Genomic DNA, 21,687 nt, shown 5'->3' with positions numbered 1-21,687 from the left:
AAACTGACTTTCCCATTCATAATATTAGTATAGATTCTGACTAAAAGGGTTTATGTTTGTTAAAAAATATTATATGTATTACAAATCAAATGGTTAAGCATTTTTTAAGTGCTTTAATTTATGAAAAATATAAGTTAAATTAAAAATATTGGTACCAATAAACAAACCATACATAATAATTTAGTTTCTGTGAAAAGGGTAACTGCAGCATGAAATAAGAATATTCAGAACAAAATAAAGAAGAAAGCAACCGTCTTTAGTCAATTATTTCAGTCTAATTTCATTTTAGATCAAAGTAAATATAATGTCTTACTCTTATTTCTTATTATTATTATTAACAATGCAGACAAATGTATTCCACTTGGGCGTATACGTACTTTTTTTAAATGTATATTCATTTCATAGTTGAAATTATATACACATCAACAACTCTTCTAGGATTTAAAAAATTTATTATTTAATTTGAGCCTGTAACTTAACATGTCTTCACCTTACAGTCTTTAAACAATCACTTTTAAAAAAGTAATTAAAACTAGTTGAACAAAAATAATGGAAAAGGAAACATTAGAAAAACAAAACAAAATGTTTAGTCAAGTTGCCTTTTCTGCGAACATTAATACGATTTTGCTTAAAAAGGTCTAATTTGTATTCCATAAGCTTTTTATGATCTTGATTTATATGTAATCCAAAATTGTACAAAAATCACTAGACAAAGCAATTATAAGTCAGTTTTTAAACATGTTAAATTCAGTCATTACTGTTTTAAATTGAACTCATATAAATTAAAAACAAATCAAATAAAAAAGGGACCTTCATTTAAGGCCAGAAACTATAATACTGAATTTTGTTGTTTTCAATCTTAAAATTTTTTAGAATTCACTTTTTTGAGTTTACTTTCAAAAGTGAATAGTTAAGATTGAAGCTATGATTTTACTTTGTAGACCTCGAAACATTTAAAATTTTATTTTTTAAAAATTGTATGTTTGCTTTAAAGTTTCAACGATTTTTATTTCCTTAAAGTTAGTTTTGAACCTTCAAATTTTAACATGTTTTAAACTTTTCGGATTTCTTGATTAACAGATCTTAATTTTGATAACATAATTTCTATCTACTGAGTGAGTACTGAGTGAGTCAAGCCTTCAAAATAGAGTTTTGGCTAAATCAAACTGTTAGTTTTTCTAGGTGCCATTGAAACAACAAAGTTATAAGCCAAAATTTAATTTATGGATTCATTGATCTATGTTACTAAAATGACGTTGCAAAAAGGGTCCCTTTAAACCTTGAAGTTTATAATTTCTAAACGCTGTTGATAAATAGCTTCACATAAATACAGATTTCTACAAATTTATGACCATAATCCAAAATCACCACATTAAAAATAAAGATTTTCTGAAAAAAAATTAATATCAGGGTTTTCCATATCAAAAAAGTAATACTTCCTATAAATGATTTTTCCCACCCATTTATATTTTACAAATATTTCCTATACATTTTCAAATTTGGATATCTTTTCACATTTATATTGGAAACTTAGAATGAAATCGCTTTGTCGTTTTATCGCAACCTTACACGTTTCACGCAGACATCTTCCACACAATTTAACACATCAACTATATACATATACGTATTTTAAAAAAACAGTCTCAAATGTCACCCTGCACCCTAATGTCATCGTGTAATAAATAAAATATGAGCTACTTCCTCTTCCTTTTTAACACAAAATTTTGTGTGTGTGTATAATGGGAACGTATGCGTGAAGCATAAGTCATCCTTTGAATTATATCGGGAAAGGATTTTCTTCTAACTCAACGGATGTGCATTAGTCGTTTTATCAGAATTGCAGTTTTTTTCCCAGTCGCGACACAAGACTTTTGTATTTTTTTATTTCTTTCTCAAAAAAAGGACCTCCCACTACTGCACACATATTGCACAAAGAGTGCACCATAAAAGGATATTTATATTGAATAAATCATTTTTTATTTCTTAGCGATTAAAACGCTAATGTCATATATTGCGCGTCTAGTTTTACTTCTTTCAAACCAAAGTCTGCGAAAAGGAATTCTCGTAAAATAAGACGAAGTACATAGGAGAAGGATACGAGTGAGGTCCTTTATAAAAACTAAGCTTCTATGAAAAAAAAATGAAAACTTTATTAGATGTGAATTGTTGATGCTGTTCAGGACAACAACAAAAAAAGATTGTTTCAACCTCTTGTCGTCTGGAAAAATTATATATATGTATATGAACGCTAACAGAAGGTAATGACAGGTTGGGTCGGGTGCAAAAGGAACAAGACTAATGCATAAGTCCCGTATATACTGATGAGTGACTATACGAGACGCGACGAAAGAATTATATCCTGTGGAGTGCTGTTGGCATGTGACTGGAACGTGTCATGGAGCACTTTTACATTCCATACTCTCTACTCTTATTAGAATTTTACATCGCGAGTGCAGTCTTGATCAGAATGTAGTTAGGTATAGGTACCTTCTATTAAGTATATCCTTGTTGTAACAAGTGAAAGGACTTTTGATCTTGAGAAATTGAAATTTCATTACAACCTCTTCATACCACTGGCTGTCATCGTCATCGTTGACGCAGGAATGCATAATTGATTCATGTGTCGTGAGTTTTTTTTTTGTTCGTTGTTCTTGAAGTCCTTAATCTGATATTCCTAAAGAACCATGGAAATTTAAATTATAATTAAATAAATTAATGTCCTTATTCTATCTTCCTAATCCATCAATTTGGCCATCATTATGATTTTGCATTTCTTTTCCTAATAAATTCTACCATCCTAGTTTTTCCAAATATAATTGCGTTTCGATTTTATCAAAAAAGAAGGATTTTCTAATCCTCTTGCAAACCCACAAGGGTATCCTTAATCGTCACGTTGATCTGTGAAATTAATTCAAAGCAGCATCTCCCGTCGTCGTCATATCGGTGGGATTGAAAAGCTTCAACTAGATGGAAAAAAGGGAAATAAGTAGCTATAAAGGACAGTGCCCTTTTTGTGCAGTGGTGGTTCATGATAGAATAAGGATATTTACACTCACCCCCTCTCACCACAATGACGGTATATAGTTGTATGGAATACAAAGGACCAAAAAGAATAACATGAAAGCATAACTCCAAATTGGATATTCTTTCTCCCTTGTATAGAATTTTCATCCAAAAAGGTACAAATTCTTCCGGCATTTTGCAGAGGATCTCTCTCTATCTCTATACAAAAAGCTGATAACAAAATTACAAGGATTCTTTACTCTTGCCATCAGCATCAGTAGATACTGGAGCTGGGCACAGAACAGTACGGAACGAATTTTGATACGAAATGAAAATCAACAGCTGCCTGTGTGTTTTATCTGTCTGTCTGTCAGTCAATCACATCGCATCAGACTCCATACAAAAACAGATTGACTTCAAATTTCTGACATATCCCAGTTTCAATTCGATCTCTAAATAGATATAAAGTCAAAGGACTATATGGCTGATTTATCTTATGCCCTGCTTCATAGAGTTCGTATAAGGAATTTATGTACCAAATTGCCTTTAGGGAAAAAGGATATAAACAGAAACACTGCGATGTTGGAAAGATTGGAGAGCAAAAGTGATTTGGCAAATTCGATAAATAAGTTTGAACTTTGCTTCTTTCTCAAGACTGATTGGAAGATTTTATTTTGAATTAGGTTGCGAAGGAAGTAAGAGACGAAAAAAAATAAACAAAGTTTTTAAAATGTCAACACACTGTTGGTAAATGATGAAGGATTTATAAATGTTTAGATAACATGAAGGTTCGAAGCCTTGAAGGGTAAACGCATATGACATCGGATATAATTTTATCGTGTTGACTCTATTAAACAACTTTGAGGTTAAGGATTGTTTGAAATGTGATTTTCAGTTTGGTAAAAAGGATCAAAGCTGATTGATGGAGGTGGAAGGAATATTAAATGTACATTTGTAGGTATTTTGTCAAGAAGTATCAAAGCAAAATTGGATGTGGAAGATGTTGATTTTTGCTTTGCGAGTGATGCATAGATGATTGCATAATCGAAAGTTTTGAATATGAGAAGATTTTTAAGGCTAAAAAAATAAGTTAACAGTTGTTACATCACAAGCCTTTAAAAAACATATCATTTCTTAGTGCTTAAAGTGTCTTTTATTTATTTAAGGAAAAAATAGAGCCAGATTAATAACAATACCCATTTATTACAGGAGACCGTTTAATTAAAAAAAAGAATAAAATTTGCATGCGTTTCAGGATAGTTCTCAACTACCAGTGTAATATAAATGTCAAAATGTTCAGCAAGGTTTGCCCTTTATTAATTCATAGTTTTATTTTTCTTGAACTTATGGCAGTTATTCTAAAATATTTTCGAAATTTCGAATCAGTACTATGAACACACAACTTTAAGCTTGAGCTTGAGATTTTACATTTTGTAATGAACTTAAGGCATTGCTGAATCAAAATGAAGAAAACCTTTAAGAACCAGTATTTGAAAAAAAGCAGAAATTCAGCAGATCCGATGAATAATTAAGTTGAATTAACTATCGTCAGAAACCTAGCTTAAACTTAGGTTTTGCTCATTTCATAATTAAAGTCAGATGAACTCGGGCTAGGATTTTTTAAGTAGACTAAGAACATTTTAGTCAGAATTACATGAGTTCACAGAGATGTGGTCAGAACTTAACAGTATTGAACACTCTCAGTTGTACTTTTCACGAGAATCCTAATTTTCATCAAATAAACGACATCCTTTGAAGGAGAATTTCAGCTCAGAGCTTTCTTATGGGGCTTATCCAAATTTAATGCACAAATGTAAAGCCAAGAGCAACTATTGGCGAGTTACATGTATGCCATATCCATAGTTCTTAGACGAATTTAATTGCCACGTCCAAAATACAAACAGAAAATTCTGAAGAATTGAAAGGCAGTTCAAGAGTTTCAGGTTGAAAACTTTAATCAAGTCATACACTTTCCTTTGAAGAATATTTATTTTTGATGGATTGAAAAACTTTTAATAATTCGAATCATGATCCACTGATAAATAGTGATGAAACATTACTGCAAAATAAACCTTAAATAAGTAAAACAAAAGACTGATAAATAGCTCATAATATTCCGAGGGATTGACGCTTGTCAATAAACGAAATAGGTGGTATTGGTCAGGCAGCAATTCACACGTACTCCATGAGTGATCATTGCATCCCGACAAAATTTCTGTTTCGTGTGGTTTATGGGTCGGCGGAGTCATTGGGCAGTATTTCTATCGTGATGGTCAAGACCGGCACGTTGCTGTTAATGAAGATCGCTACCGTTCAATGATAACCGAATATTTTTCAACCTAATTGGATGACATGTGGTTCCAACAGGACGGCGCCACAAACCACACAGCGAATGTCATAACCAATTTATTGGAAACCAAGTTTGGTGAACGTGTTATCTCACGAAGTGGTCCAGTCGCTTGGCCATTTCGTCGGTAGTATGATTACACCTCTATGGTCTATGCCAAAAAGCCATCGACGATTGATGAACTTCGTAAGCATATCGGTCGATTCATGCTTGAAAACCGTCGAAAATTGGGTTAAGCGTCTGGACTTCTGGAAGCGTGCCCGTGATGGTCATGCAAAAGAAATTGAGTTCCATACATAATGGCATTGAACGTACTTTCACAGCAATAAAGAAATTCATTGATATCCAAAACCGTTTCTGTTTTATGTAAAAAAAAAACTTTTGTAGAGCTCTTATTGAAAAACGCTATACAACGATTGTTGTATTTGAGCCACACTGCACGAATGTGGATCTGGATTGCTTTAGTAAATATTTCTCTCATTGCAATCAGCAGACATATAAAGTAATGTACACCAATACCTTTAAATTGTACAGGTGGAATGATGGTTAGTGCGTTGGACTGTTATGCTAGAGGTCTTGGGATCGATCCCTTCCTGTGCCATCCAAAATCTTTTTCACGGGTCCTGCCTCTTGCGAGGAATTGACAAATTCTCCAAGTGTAATTGCTCTCTCAAATTAGCTTTCTGAGGTAGGTCCCCTCTATTCCTGACACCATTACTCGCACACACGAATGGTTGAGAGTCGTAAGTCACTATCCCTTGTTCTCAACGGACTGTTGCATCACCTAATTTATTAAATTTATAATATCTAGAAATTCTGATCCACTTTTTCTAGTTTTTATTATAATAAGTACTCATAACTCCATGAGTGCGCGTTATAAAGAATGCAACAAAAACCAAAGGTCTGAACACTTTCCATTGAGGTTTTGCGACATTTATATAAATTTGCAGAACTAAACTTACACTCTCAGGTTCTAATTGGAAAAGCCAATTTTAAGAGTTTTCACAGGAACTATCCTAGAACCTTCTGCTCTTCTATAAATACTACTAACAAGTTAAATAAGTCTTACCGCTTTTCTCTATCATACATATATGCCCTACAAACTAAATGAATGCCTGTTCCTTTCCATCAACAAACAAATGGGTTATGTTCCACATCAATCAAAATAAGAAAAACAAAACTACATATATCGTCACTGTTCTGTTCTAGAGGTGATGAAATGTTAATTTTGTTAGTCCAACTGCTTCAGGTGACATCAAATCATTTGGAAGCAGTTCCCCTTTTTAAAAATTTAAAAGCTTGAGGGGACTTTAAATATTTAAAGGGCCAAAAAATGTTAAGTCTCCTAAATAACAACATCACCTCAACAAAACCACATAACAGCACACTTTCTCATTCTGAATAAATAATTCGAATGCCTCAAGACAACATATACCTATACACCTTTTTCATACTTCTTAATGAATTCATTTTTAAAAGGGGGAAAACCTCCGCTCCACCCTTAACCCTTCCTTATCCTGGACTAAGTAAAATGATAAATCCATTCTTCATATTCATTGAAATATACCCCTTTTTATGAAATCATACAAATAACTCATGAGAACCAGCGCAGCTCAGCGCCATGACCGGCCGCACCATCATGAAGTTGCAATAAAATTTTACGAACCGATTTATGTTGAAGTGCCCCCAAGATGACATTTAGTTCAGCTTGTGGATAGCTCTATAGCTGGGTAGCTTATATTTACACAAGCGTAAGACGTACATAAATAAAATGTCATCCCAATATGAATGCCCTGAAATAATAATACGGTTTGCTAAAGAAGCCATGCCACATGATAAAGGATGAAGTCGGTGATGGATGACAAATTTTTTAAATACCATTAGATGGAAATAGGGAAGTTGCACAAGAAACATAGACAAAGAGGCAGCTAGCTACAGCTCATAAAACATTCCATAAGAACGATGATGGTGATGAAGTCTTTTGAGACAAGATATTGTTTATCTTACACAATGTAATTTCGAACACAGGGTCGTGGCAATATAGGAGGAGCGGGGAAGAGGGAGAAATTCACCATTTGCATAATTTGGTTTTGAAAAATCTTTCATATTTCAGGAAAGCTCTGAATAACTGAAATATGATTGAATAAATGTACGGGTTACAATATGATAAAAGATGCTATTTTCATACTATATCTCAGTTTCAGAAGGTGCTTAATGTGTGGAAGCCGGTATCATAATCAAATCAAAACACCCATTTGAATTAACATGAGAAGAGAGCCATAGTACATTAAAATTAAATTAATCACTTCTTTTAATTTGTACCAAAAAACGTAATTTTAACTTTCATAGCTTTCGAAACCACACTTTTCCGTCAAAAACAAAACCTATTGAAACTTGAAAAAAAAAAATGAAAGACAACGTTGAGCGTTCCTATCTTCGAAATTTATATATATCCAAAAGCTTTACTGAGACTTCTCTAATGTCACTTAACGAAAAATGCTATGACCTCAAAAATTTACGAAAAATAGTGTTTTAAACCATACAAAATAGAAGTAGCTTAAATTCTGTCACTCAAGTCTAGTGAATTATTCATCATTGTTTTTCTCTTTATTTCATGATGATGATTGACGAAAGCACGATTCGCCCATGTTAAAGCGCCTTCATTTCATTATGTTTGCTTATTTTTGGGCAATTATTACTTCAAGAAGACTGCAAAGCAATTAAAGCGATAAGTTTGCCATATCAAACAGACTTTATTCTATAGAGTGTCGCAGAAGAAGTGCACACTAAAGCAATAGTTAACGAAACTTATCGAAAAGCAGAAACTGGCAATGTTTTTCTTCTTCTGACTTCTTTATTCACTTTTTTTCAGACCATATTTTCAATGTTACTTTGTGAAAATTTTCAATTTTTTGGGACCAAGATAAGCAAGGTCTTTAAGATTACTTAAGATTACTACACTATGATTTTTTCTCCTATATTTTAACATTAATATTTTTGGCTTTATTAAAGGAAAATTAGAATATGGGGATTTTATTTGCTTCCAACGAAACTTAACGAAAACATTTATGCACACTAAATTAGTCCAATCATTCACCTAATCTTCTTGTATTCAATTACTTCCGATGGTTTCACTTTAAGGCCTCTCTGCCACATAAAAAAACATCTCACATTGTATATATTATAAAATATATAGGCTTTTGAACTTCTCAGTTAAAAGCTGTTATAAGTAGTTTTAACTTAAAGAAAAAAGTAATATTATTCAAATATTAAAAGAAAATAATAGAACATTTTGTTTTGGAAATTAATTTTTCGTTGAAAAGCAAAAGTGAACGAAACTAGTGGAAAAACATCTAACGGAAATTAGGAAATTCTTTTATTGAATATATCAAAGACAAAACTGAACGAAACAAAAGAACATGCATTTGAATCACTATTTTCAGGACTAAAGGCTCAACTATAATAGGCATAAGCAAACATAAGCTTACGTCAAAAACCCAACGAAAATTCACTTAAGTTTGTGAAATTACGCGGATAGCCATAATGCAATTTTGCTCACGTATCTACATGTCAGATTTAACTTATGCGTCGAGCGACTGGGATCGCTCTTGCTTAAGTTTGCTTAAGTTAACGAAACTAAGAAAAATTGAACGAAACGGAGCTAGACTCCATTATGTTCACTTGTATTGAGATTCTTTGTATTCGCACGTTTACTTATTCGCGCATATGCTAGCTTATGCCTATTATAGTTGGGCCTTAAAGCTTTTTCTTTGATTTGAATTTAGAAATAGAAACAGAAAATTAAAAAAAAATGTATTTTCGTTAAATTTTACGAGTTAAAACAAAAGTCAACTTAAATGTTAAATCCCATGCCCTGCGTTGAAACCCAACTTAAAAAATGTCAATTTATACTGAAAAGGGTTTATATTCCAATCGAATAACTCTTTATACATACGAAATCTAAGATGAACGAAACTTAACGAAAATCAAAGTTTGCGGCAAAATCATGAGTTTCGTGAATTCGTGGGCCTTCTGAAACTTATTATAATTCCACCTTTACTTTATGTTCATAAAATCGATATAATATACAATGAAAACAATGGCTTTGATTAAAATTAGCGCCCTCCTACTTTTGTACACAATCAGCATCAAAATCATTTCTCCCAACCGTAACTCATCCTATAACAATAACGAAACCGACGAGAGACGATGCCACATTCCATTCAACCGTAAATTCCAAATCTCATCCCTGACGTGGTCACCGTCATCCTTGCCGCCAAACTGTATGAAACAAAAACATGCTAAACAATGAATCACTAATCTCAGATTCCTCGACACGAATGAATCACTTCCCAAACTCCCGCGTCTGGACTCCGACTCTCGACGCATATACGAAAGATAAACAAAGGATTTATACTTATCTCTACACAACAACAGCAACATAAAAATAACATACATACTCGTAAATAAAATAAAAAGTAAGTAAAGACTCACCGTTCTTCAATTGTTGTTGGCAACTGCGTTCGCGTCCTCATCATGGTGAGAAAATGTTTGCCTCCATGAATGCCACCGCCACCCTCTGACAGATAGCCATTGTCAATGTCAGCAAATCTTGATGGCGGACCAACACGTGTCCGCAACGCATCTCCGTCACTACAATAGCCCTGTCCAATGTCCGATTCGCAAAAGTCCGCGACAAAATGATGTCCTCGTGCACCGCGTGTCGGCAATGTCACATGATGGGTGTTATAGCCGCGCAATAACGGTCGCATAGGCATAACACTTACCGGCTTCTCTTCCTCATAAATGGTTCCAACAATTTTCGATGGGACCGTGTTGAATTTCGACGAATGATTCTGTTCGGGACTGCGGAAGTCCATCTTGCGACTGACCAGCGAATTATTCTTCGCCGTCGTTGGCATAAGCCGGCTGTTGATAGACGGTGACGTCATCAAATAGGTATCCGATCCAGTGCGATATGTCATGTTATTGGGATCTTGTTGTTGGTTGTGGTGGGGCGATCCACACTGCTGCTGGTGCTGCTGAATGCCATTCACTGATATGTTATTGTTGTTTTGCATTTGCTGATGATGTTGCAGCTGCTGCTGTTGCTGATAGGTTAGGTTGCGACCCATTGGGCTGCCCGGCATCATCTGATCGGGCAGTAGTGCTATGGGCTTCACGATATGTGTCTTCTGAGGGGAATTCTCTGATATGGCAGATGTGCGGTTGGATGATATGTCACTCTTCTCGCGTTTGAGGCTTTTGTCATGAGGCCCACCGCCGCCGCCGCCACTGCCACCGTTTGTAGAAGGCAGTGCAGCTGGTTTTTTATTGTCAGCTTGGACGACCGGTGGAGGAGGAATGGATTTGCTGGTTCCCTTGATAGCTGCCACTGGCTTAGGAATGCTCGTGCTGATTCCTGGCGTTGTTGATAGGAGCGCCTTATTAGGCGGCATGATCAGACTGGTCTTAGATTCCGATCGAGATTCGTTGAGCTTTGAATTGAGCGAAGTCTTGGACGAAGACTTAGACGAGACTTTCTGATCACCCCTCGTCAGGGATTTCTGTCCACGCCCGATCGATGAGTGACCCAACTTTGAGGAGTCATTGTCAGTATTACTCCGAGCAGGACTCTTCTCCTTCTTGTCGAGTTTCAGCTTGCTCGACGATGTGATCGATGATTTTTGAGAGCCGCTCACGAGCTTTGACTGTTTTGACTTGTCTTTGTTGCGATTCGCCGTTACCGATACAGCCGGAGGCTTAATCTGGGACAAATGGCCATCGTTCAAACTCAAACTAGAGTCACTTCGTTCACTGCGAGCCGATGAAAAACCACTGCTCGAACTCGTCCTCTTTGAAACCTGCGACTTGTTCGACGAACTATTGTTTGATGGGGTTTTGTCCTTGTTGAAGAGTTTGAGCTTATCGAGCATTGAGTGCTTGGTTGCGGTTGTAGTTGCCGCTGGTCCATTGGCAGTGATATGTTGTGGGATCGAGCCATTTGGAAGATTCGGTGGCGGACCATGTGGACTGGTGGGAATTTTACACTGTGGCTGACGTAAGCTGATGCATAGAAGGAAGAGAGAAATGTCAAAAATAAAAGTGACAACTCATATATGACACTTTTTCTTACCCATTATTGTTGCCGGCACCCTTTATGGTTTGAATTGTATGATTCGATGTTGGAGGACTTCCTGGACGGCTGCTTCCATTTATATCGACCCCGGTTTTCGCTAATCCCGGAATGGCTGTAAAAATAAAGAGAAAAAAGATTTCAATGAGGGGAGAGAAGTTTATATAAATATCTATGTTGTTATTTAGATTCATATTTTTCTGTGACAGTTTATGGCTACACAAAAGACTAGAAGTGCGAGAAATCAACCCTCGTGTTGAGTTGAGTTGCGTTTCGTTGCGTTGCGATAATAATTATATTCATCTTCAACTTCCACCGAACCGAAATCTCACATCTATTATTAATATTTCAATTTGAAGTTTTTAAGCAGACAAAGCGGGAGAGTTTGCATTTGTATAAAATAATAGGAGCAGGAGATTTACGGATATTGAGATACTTTGCTTGTTCAGCTGATGTACTTGTAATAAATTCCCAGGTGGCCTAGGATTTTATCCGTATACACCAAGGACTGCAGGAATGGCTTTAAAAGGGCTGAGATTTAATATGAGGGTTTGTCACTATTTTTGTTGTTGTTGAGATAAAATATGTGGTTTCTCGTCAAGATGGTGATTTGATGGAAGATGCGTATAAAAGTAATAGGTTCATTCAGATACAATGTGACCTTATTAAAATTTGTAAGGGTATGTTATATGTATGAATGTGTTTTATAACAAGAAGTGATCAGGAAAAACTCTAAGTGCTATGTTTGGTTATGTAAATTATGTCGGATGTAGTCTCAGGTGGATTAGGATTTTGGGGCTTTGTAAGGGGATTTCCGAAATATAAAGTCGTTATAGTTGATGAAGTACGTATAGTTGAAGAACATGAAGTTGCTTCAAGAAATTGATGTGGGAATATGATTAATGATTCAATGAAAATGGTTTGTCTTCTTTAAGACATTTTTTCCTTAATTTTCTCATTTGTTTCTGGGAAAAAAGAAAAGTAAACATTTTTTAGTAACATTTCATTTATAAGCCTTTTGTGGCCTGAAAGTAATGAATTATGAAAACTTCATTTACCATGGCGTTGGTTAATATTCTTTTTTTAATTAGGAGAAACCATCAAAAAAGTATATGAGTGGTGTGGGAGAAATTTAAAAGAAGATTGTCATCAACAATGGAAAAGTGTATCAGCCAAATTGCAACCATAGATAATGATATTCTCCATGACGATTTAGAACATTTGATGCTTTATATACTCGTTGCATCAAACCTTCATTGCAGTGGCTTGGTGACAATATTGGGCAGTCCGTAATTCTTAAGCTTTTAGAAACAATTCCAAAGCAAAAAGACTACACCATTCAGACAGAAACTTCTAGATTTCTATACATTTCACATCTTTCTGGGAGGATAGAGTAGAAGACTCATCAATCTTTTTTCATACAGATGGATCAAAAGACTAAAACTGAGTCTTAAGTCTCTCATTCCACTTTCAAAGTCTTTGTAACGTGTTCCAGGCGAAGCTTTTGACGATGAGAGAAGTCTTGTCCTGGCTTAAAGAAAACGTATTATCAAAACATATGATATCCGTGTTTGCTCAGATAGTCAGGCCGTTATCAAATATCTGGAGTCTGTATCAACAAACACTAAAACATTTATAACTGCCGATCATCTTTAATGGAGATGACACAACAGCTTATCATTCAAGTGTGTTGGGTGCCGGGCCATAGAGACATTGCATGAAATTGTAAGTCAGATGAAGATGCTAGAAATGGTACAGTAAAACCTATTCTACCACGTTTGGGTAATGATGGCTTACCAAAAGCTATTTGTAAACTGTGGCTAATGCAAGGCGCTATAAAGAAGACAAACACCAGGTGAAATACTGTTACCACTTATCAGGTCACGAAATACATCTGACCTGCACCAGATTTAAAGCGCTCAAGGTGCTTGCTATCTCTAAGCAGATCGCATATAATCTCGATAATCGATGTCATAACCGGGCACTATCGCGGAAAGCCACTTTTATATAACCTTATGTTCTAGATAAGTTCATAAGTATCATCTTTAAGGTCTTTAATCAAATGGTTCCAAGCAAAAAAGTGTCAAAGTGTTAAGTTAAAAGATCTGGGAGTTGGTTGTGGTCACTTCTTTGATAAATAACATGGCCACCAAACTTTCCTTGTAGAACTGAGAACCTTAAACTGTGACTGCAAAATTGACACCATTAGTTAATTCTTCATTCTTTAAAACAATGTTATAGTTTTTAATAGATACAAGAGTGACATACCGGCATTCCAAATTAGGATGCTTTTTGTTAGTAAGCCCACAACATAACCATTTGAGTCAAGACTTGGACGTATACACTGTTACGATACTCAACTGATCTGAAAGCTGAAAGTAAACAACCATGGAAAACGTGTTAGCTGTATGGGTTCTGTATGAGCCCAGATGTTATCAAAAAACATCTTCAACAATTAGGCCATCTTCCAAGATGCCAACGATTATGTGTTAATTTTGGGCATGAGGCGTCATTGTTACTTTTTGACATTAAAATTTACTTCTGGATTGCAGAGGTCTAAGACCTGAAATACTTGGAAGTAATTCCATATACCTTATCAGGTTAACCTTTATTCTCGAGGTCAAACTGGACTTTTCAAGAGACGCTATCGTGAAATTATAACGATCTTCTTTGTGGACCGAGTTGGAAGATATAGATGTGGACGATATGTAGTTTCAACAGGATGGTGCCACTTGCACACAACTAACAAAACCATGAGCGACAAATTCAATGGCTTCGTTATTTCATTTGGTGGCGATGTCAACTGGCTGCCAAAATGATGTGATTTGACGCCGTTAGACTTTTTTCCTTGCAGTTATTTGAAGGAAAAGGAGCACGTCGATAAGCCAGCAACAATTTAAGAGCTTAAGGATGGGATAACTCGGTAAGTTAACGGCAAAGAATTTCAATTATGCCTTATCGTCTTCTCAAATTTTAACCATCGGAAGAAGGTGTGCTGCCAAGGTCGCAGCCACTATTTGGCGGATATACATAGTTGAATCATAACAATAGTATCATAATAAAAAAATTTCAGTAATTTCTTAAAAAATGTGTGTTTTATTCAAAATCAACATCAGCCCCTAAAATTAAACCACCCTTTATTAATGAAGTTTTTAATAAACCGTAACATCACTATTGGATCCTATACGAAGGAACTTATTTCCTTAGCTGCTGAATCTCAAAAGTGTCTGAGTCTGTATCTTTTTGGTGTACGCCTTAAAAAAAGGAATGACCTCATTAAATTTGATGAAAAATGAGTTTTGTATGCATTTCCGCCTACACAGCTTTTTTGAACCTAAATTGAAAACCAATGTTGTTCTCAAAGCAAACGTAGGCATACGAATCCACTCAAACGGTGATCAATGGATCTTTGCTTCAAAAATTATACATTATTCCTGTAAACTATAAATCTTTATTTTTTTTGTGGATAAAACTTCAAATTACAAGCAAATACAACTTTTACCCAAATGACTTTAACCTTCTTTCGTCGTTTGGTTTAAGCGAGAGATAAGCTAAAGATTAAAAATGTATTTTTATGTAGATTTACCGCCACTGCAAGATCTCAAAAACATACGCTAAAAAAAAAAACAAACATGAAATTCCAGTCTTTTCAAACCACAGGAGTTGATGTAGTTGGTATATAGAGGTAAGGTATATTTATATGAACCAAAAACGAAACACTTAAACAAGAGCAACGTGAGACATTCACCTAAATGACAAACGAGCCTTGTACCTTCTTTTAGTATATTTTCTTTTTGGTTCTGTGTTAATGGCAGACCTTAGTCGCGTGAACTTGATTGAAAAAGCTAAAGCCTGCCATTTGAATGAAAGCCTACAAAGAAGTGAGATGGATATGGGGATTTTCGAAAGTTAAAGAATTAAGAATCAAGAAACAGTTTGAGAATATTTCTTTAAATGTTTTTCATAAAAGTCGATCATCACACTGTCAAGGTGCAATAGTCCGTTCTTGCTCAAAGTTTATTTCGAAATAGAAAATTTTAAAAGTTTTAGTATTTTCCTCAAATCTTGAACAGTACATAATTTTGCATGTATTTGAACGTTAAAGTCTTTTAAGGTTAATTTTTTCTTGAAACAAATAACTGAGGTCTTAATAAAGGAGAAAAACAAATAAAAAACCCTCTAGGAGGCTTTTGCAGAGGCTCAGTAACGCAAACGACACCGAGAACTACGACGACGACTCACTCAGAGCATCAGTTTCACAGTTCCTGATGCCTGAATGCCTGATGCTGCAATAAAGTCTAAAGACTAAACCAGCAGGATTGTTTGTTACAATTTAATATAATTCTGTGTGAATAAATTAATATATTAAAAGCGCCATGAATTGAAAGACTCACTAAGACTGAGACGAAAGAGTTGTTAAGTTGGTATTGCTTGGTTTGGTCTTGGTTAACTCTCTTCCTGGTTTGTGGACAAATTTGTGTTGTGTTTTTTTTTTTGTCCGTGCCCGTGAGTCAGAGCGGGTTTCTTGGAGTTTCGTATTCACAAACCAGGAGGCATTATAATGTAGAACATTATATATTTCGCCTGAATGTGTCTGGGACATTTGTTACGGAGTTATATTTTGTTTTTGGGAATCCTTTTGATGTGTCACAGTCGCAGTTGGGAGATTTTTTTCTTTTTGAAATGGTAAGATACTTATGTCTGATAACAGTCTGGGCTTTTTGAGATTTACGGAAGTTTAAAGAAAAATGAGGATGTATATGTAAATATGTTTGTATGTCTATTGAAATGTGCAATGAAGACATTTTGTCATGAATTATTTAGGTTAAATTTAAATATTTAATTGTTTAAGAGGAAATTTAAATTCGGGTACATGAAACATTTAAGCACAAACACAACACTTGAAAAAGTTTAAAGGTTTACAATCTTAATTATGCAAAAGATTCTTTAAAACATTACTCTATATGAAAACAAAACATTGAAGAAGATGTTTTTTAGGCGAGAGTCTGTCTAAGAAAACAAATCATCAAAAAAGTACTAAGTACTAAACTTAAGTATATAAATGAATTGTTGGTGTTCTAACTTGTTGGTATGTATACAGCTACATTTTTCTGGATCTAAACCTTCAATAAATGCGATCGAGGGGATAGAGGGATTTCACAACAGATATGAGGAGCGTACATTTTACCAAAAGGGAAAAAAAACATCCCAAGGGTACCAGCCACGAACAGAAGTCTGTAAGGACAATCAGGGAACATCGTAGTAGAGCCGCAGTCTATGTTGAGAATATGGAAAGACCACTTCTCCAAATTATATAACGGCGATGAAGAACCAAATTCCGCTGTAAGGGAGATAGAACCACTCAACCTAGGCGACTCAGATCAACAATTCCGTCTACACGACCACGACGAAGTGAAGATAGCCATATCTAAACTGACGTCAAACGAAGTGCTGAAACTGACGGCATCGCTGCCGAACTATTTAAAGCAGCAGGCGATGACTTGAAAGGAAGCATACACCAACTCATCTGCAAAATACTCTCGGAAGAAAGCTTGCCCGATGAGTGGAATCTCAGGATAGTTTGCCCGATACATAAGAAAGGAGACCCTCTAAATTGCACCAACTACAGAGGCATCAGTCTCCTTAACAAAACATATAAGATCCTCTCTGCTGTTCAACAACCTGATAGGTCCTTATCAGTGTGGCTTCTAAACAGAAAAGTCCACTCTAGACCAAATATTCGAACGGCAGATCTTGGAAAAAACCCAGGAGCTTCAAATCGATATCCACCATCTCTTTATCGATTTTAAGGCCACGTACGACAGCATTCATAGGCAAGTGCTCTACAGAGCCATGTCTAGTTTTGGCATCCCTGTCAAACCTATCCGTTTTTGCAAAATGACGATGGAGAATGCTGCTTTATCAAGGTCGGAAAAGATCTTACCGATGCATTTGATGTCAAAAAAGGTTTTAGACAAGGCGATGCATAGTCATGCAACTTCTTCAACATCGTTTTGGAAAGAATTGTGCAAAACTCAACCGCCAACACTAGAGGCACAATCTTCCAAAGGTGCATCCAATTACTCGGATACGCAGATGATATTGACATAATTGGAAGATCAAAGCGTGATGTCAGTGGTGCGTTTTTGAGCATTGCAACGGAAGCGAAGAAGATAGGTTTAGTGGTCCATTAGGGCAAGACCAAGTATATGCTGTAACTTATAGATAGTTAATGACTTTGTCTACGTAGGAACCTCTATACACACAGACAATAACGACACTAGCGCTGAAATCAAACAAAGAATAACTCTTGCAAATCTCTCTGCTTCTTTGGACTTGGAAGACAATTGAGTAGTAAAGCTCTCTCTCGAGCATCTAAAATCATCATCTATAAGACACTCATCATCCCGGTTTTCATTTATGGCTCTGAGGCTTGGACCCTGTCAAAGAAAGATGAGAGCGTCTTAGGATGCTTTGAGGGAAAAATCCATAGATGGAGAATGGAGGAGAAGATATAACGAAGAACTGTACGGGCTGTACAGCGACACTGACCTAGTTAACAGAATTAAAGCCCAATGGCTTAGATGGAGACTCATTTTGGTTTAGGCCCAGGTCCACCCTGGACTGTAACGCCACCTTAAGTAAGTAAGTAATTAAACTTTCAATAAATTCTTCTTTAAAGGAAAGAAAGACCAACTGGTGTAAGCCCTTTCTGTTTATGAAACTTGTAAAAGTTTTACTAACTAAATTGGTGTTGTCATTGAAAGAGTGAATTATTTGACAAGAAATTTCACTATTTCAGAAATGGTTTCGGAAATTCTTAGAATTTATTTCTTTAAAACATTTTAAAGTTTTAAAATTGTACAGTCATTTTATATTTATATTTGTTATTTTCAACTACAAATACAAAATATAACAGATGACAGATTTGCTGGTATATCTTAGGAGTCTGTTTAAAAAAAAAATATTAGAAGATTGAAAATTACACCAGAAAAATAAGTTTATCATACAAAATTAAAATGCCATTTTATTGCTCAAAAAGTCTTAATTTACTAATTTATATTTTTTTTAATTTTTATTAATTAATTTTGTCTACACAAAATTTTTAAATTCTCTTAGATTTATTTTTTATATGCAGTTAATAAGTGGTAAGTTCTATACGTCAAATTTTTCGTTAAAAATATTAACCAGTTTTTAAAACATCGAGTTTAAAAAAATATATATTTTTGACCATTGAGTATTATTCAGACAATATAGAAACTTGCTCAGACAAATTATTAATATCAGTTCATTGCTAACTGACAAATTTCGAATTGTTTTTGAGAAAATTCGAACTTTCAACTTAATACATTTTTTGGCAAGGATCCTGGTCTAAGAAAAAAATGAGAACAAACGAATTATTCGAATTGGAATCGAATTATTCAAAGCTTGAACTAAATTTACGCAAGGATTAACTCGCTCTTATTTAGCAAAATGCTCTTTTTAAGCTTCCAAGACATACAAAATTCACCTCTTTGTTAGCCTTTAGTATTGGCTTTGTTCTTCTATATATTGATTTTTGGAAAGAAGAAAGAAGTTAACCGTAGCTTTTTGCGTTCTCTCACAAGTTAAGAATTTTTCAGTGCAGTTCTAAGCTGTGCCTTTTCCAATAATTATGAATTGATCAGTATCATTCATCATAGAGCTGATTTCTCCAAATTGCTTCCCAGGAGCTCCCACGTAGAATTGCAAGTAAGCACTTCTTCTTTCTAGATGACAGACAAGCATGTAGCAGCCTTGCACCTACACGGAAGTCAGTTTAACTCCCAACTTTAGAGACAGACAGACGGACGAAATCGACTTAGTTTATCGAGCCAATCAAACATTATATTTATATTTTTCCTTAAGCATAGAAACAAATATTTTATCGTAGATAATATTGCTTTTTGGATCGTTAACCATCAATTGATAGTTATTAAATATCTTAAGTCAGGCCTTAAAAACTTTATTTATAAAGAATTTAAGTAACTTTTAATTGATAACCAAATATTTTCTCGATGTTTAAAACAACCCATTAGATTAGGGAATTATATATCGTACTTGACCTGAGAGTTTAACTTCAAATAACATGAAAACATGGTCACCAGAAACTGCCAAAGAGAAATCGGAAGTCTATTGGTGTTGATGATCAAGCTGGGAGCAAATCGTGCTGACTGTATCGCTGTTGGTATAAAGCGGCAATTGAATAGCAGAATTCAATTTGAAGTGAATAGGACTTCTCAATTATCTATAACTAAAACTTATAGAAGCTTATCACAAAAACTGTATGATGTCTTACCGCGTCACAAACGTGAAAACGTTACACTAACTGATTGTTGACACTCGCAATAAAGGTGAATCACTTCTTGACAACATTTGTTGTTTTGACTTTTAATGGCCTTAATTCAAATTCGAATTCAAAATTACTTTATCCCATTAAGTTTTTGAGGTATTACTTTTTAAAATTCGAAAAAAGAACACATGTGTAAGGTGTTTGAGGCTATCATAATTCACATAGTAAATAAATAAAATTCGAGATGGTTATCTAAATCTATAATCCCTTTCTTCAAAATAGTCAGTTCAAATATTTATCTACTATAAAATATTCGAAAAATCTTCAAAAGTTGTTAGATCTCACCTTTCTCACATACATTTTTTAAAAACACTGAATTATTTATGCTTAAACGGTTTTCAACAGAATAAGGTAACACAGTTTGAAAGTAATGATGGACTTTATGAATTCGTCGACTAAGAAATTCTATAATATCATGTTTTTTAAATATATTAACAATATAAGAAAACTAATGTTGAAAACGGATATAACTAAGAAAGCACTAAATTCACGGTTTGCTAAAAACTAACTGTAGAGTCAATTTAATTCAGTTGTAGAAAACAAATAAGATGCTTTAATGATCTAAACTGTATCGAGCTTTATCTAGAAGACATAGTTTTGTACTTTGAAAAATCATACACAAATGTCTAAAAAACCTGGGTGTTGGCATTTTCTAAATGAAATATTTAAAAACCTGATGTGATAGAAAGATTCGAATTCAAAAGAACTTAATTCCTTAGGAAAGTTGTTTTTCTGTCTGTAGAAATAATAAATTGTAATTTTATAAACCAGTTAATTTTTTTTAATTTTCAAAAATTCACTTATTTAAAATTTTGTAATCGACTTTTCGAAAAGTCATCTTTCGAGAAAAATATAAAAATCTCTCAATGTTGAAGAGAAAAAAAAACTAAATTAAAATTAACAATTAAAATTTCATATATTCACAAATGTCTTCTAATCCTTAATTAAAAATAAAAATAAATGTAAAAGAACTCGAAAGAAATTTATAAAGTTCTAGTTTCTAAAACTCGGTTTATTAAAATTTTTGAACGCGATTAAGTTCTAACTTTCTTTATTAAGTTCTCCAACTTAGAAACTCTGATTTTTATAACAGTTTGAGTTTTTTTTAAAGGCTTGATTTGTAGATTTATTCCAAATTTCATAATACATGAATTTTTATGTGCAAGTGCAATAATAAAATATTTTTTGCCAAAACTTGCCAAAAAGTCATAATTATGAAATAGGCTGCATAAAAATTTATAATGAATACGACTATTGAGTCTGCACAGATAGACTTAAGACCTTTTTAAATTACTTAAATTACATGCTTCAAATTACATTTTTATGTGTACATTAATCAAAAACATACTTTTTATTTTGAAAGCAGTGAGAACATCCAAATCAATTCTTAAAAAAAGAGGTAAAAGTTTGTAGGTTTTCTTGTTTTGTTAAAAAAGTTATCAGTTAAATTATTCTAAAATTTTTAAAAATAACCAAAATCTGTTTTTTGAACGAGAGCTTTTTCTGTATTTTTATGTATATAACAACATTAATTTGAAGTCGATATCTCTTTTTCTTGAGCTATGGACGACGAAAAAAACGTCCCGAACCTACGGTTGTACGGACGTACGTCTTATGGGAAGTAAATAAATGTCTGCTTGAACGAAAACTCGCAAAATTTTTAAATTTTGTTCTTAAAATGTCAGAATTTCGAGTTAAAACTTTCTACGGGGTACTCAGTTTCATTTAACCGAAATTTTAAATTTCCAGAATTCAAAAATGATTTTAAGCATAATTAACAGACATGATTAGATATGAGGAAATTTTTGAGTTCCAAATATTTTTAAAATG

At 34.2% G+C, this 21,687-nt stretch overlaps 1 protein-coding gene across 3 annotated transcripts in view; it reads right to left on the bottom strand.

Annotated features, from left to right (window-relative positions):
- Positions 1–21,687, bottom strand: part of LOC129938510 (protein sickie) — a 518,418-nt gene that overhangs the window by 178,067 nt on the left and 318,664 nt on the right. For all 3 annotated transcript variants that reach the window (XM_056046122.1, XM_056046123.1, XM_056046124.1), the window contains exons 6-7: positions 11,487–11,601; positions 9,845–11,416 (exon numbers count right to left, since the gene is read on the bottom strand). In XM_056046122.1, the coding sequence (XP_055902097.1) occupies positions 9,845–11,416; positions 11,487–11,601 (1,687 nt within the window). The remainder of the gene's footprint in view (positions 1–9,844; positions 11,417–11,486; positions 11,602–21,687) is intronic.

Source organism: Eupeodes corollae, chromosome 1, assembly GCF_945859685.1.
Source record: "Eupeodes corollae chromosome 1, idEupCoro1.1, whole genome shotgun sequence".
In the NCBI taxonomy this organism is placed as follows: Eukaryota; Metazoa; Arthropoda; class Insecta; order Diptera; family Syrphidae; genus Eupeodes; species Eupeodes corollae.
The sequence above is the reverse complement of the archived record's forward strand: the minus strand, read 5'-3'. Positions and strand labels throughout refer to the sequence as shown.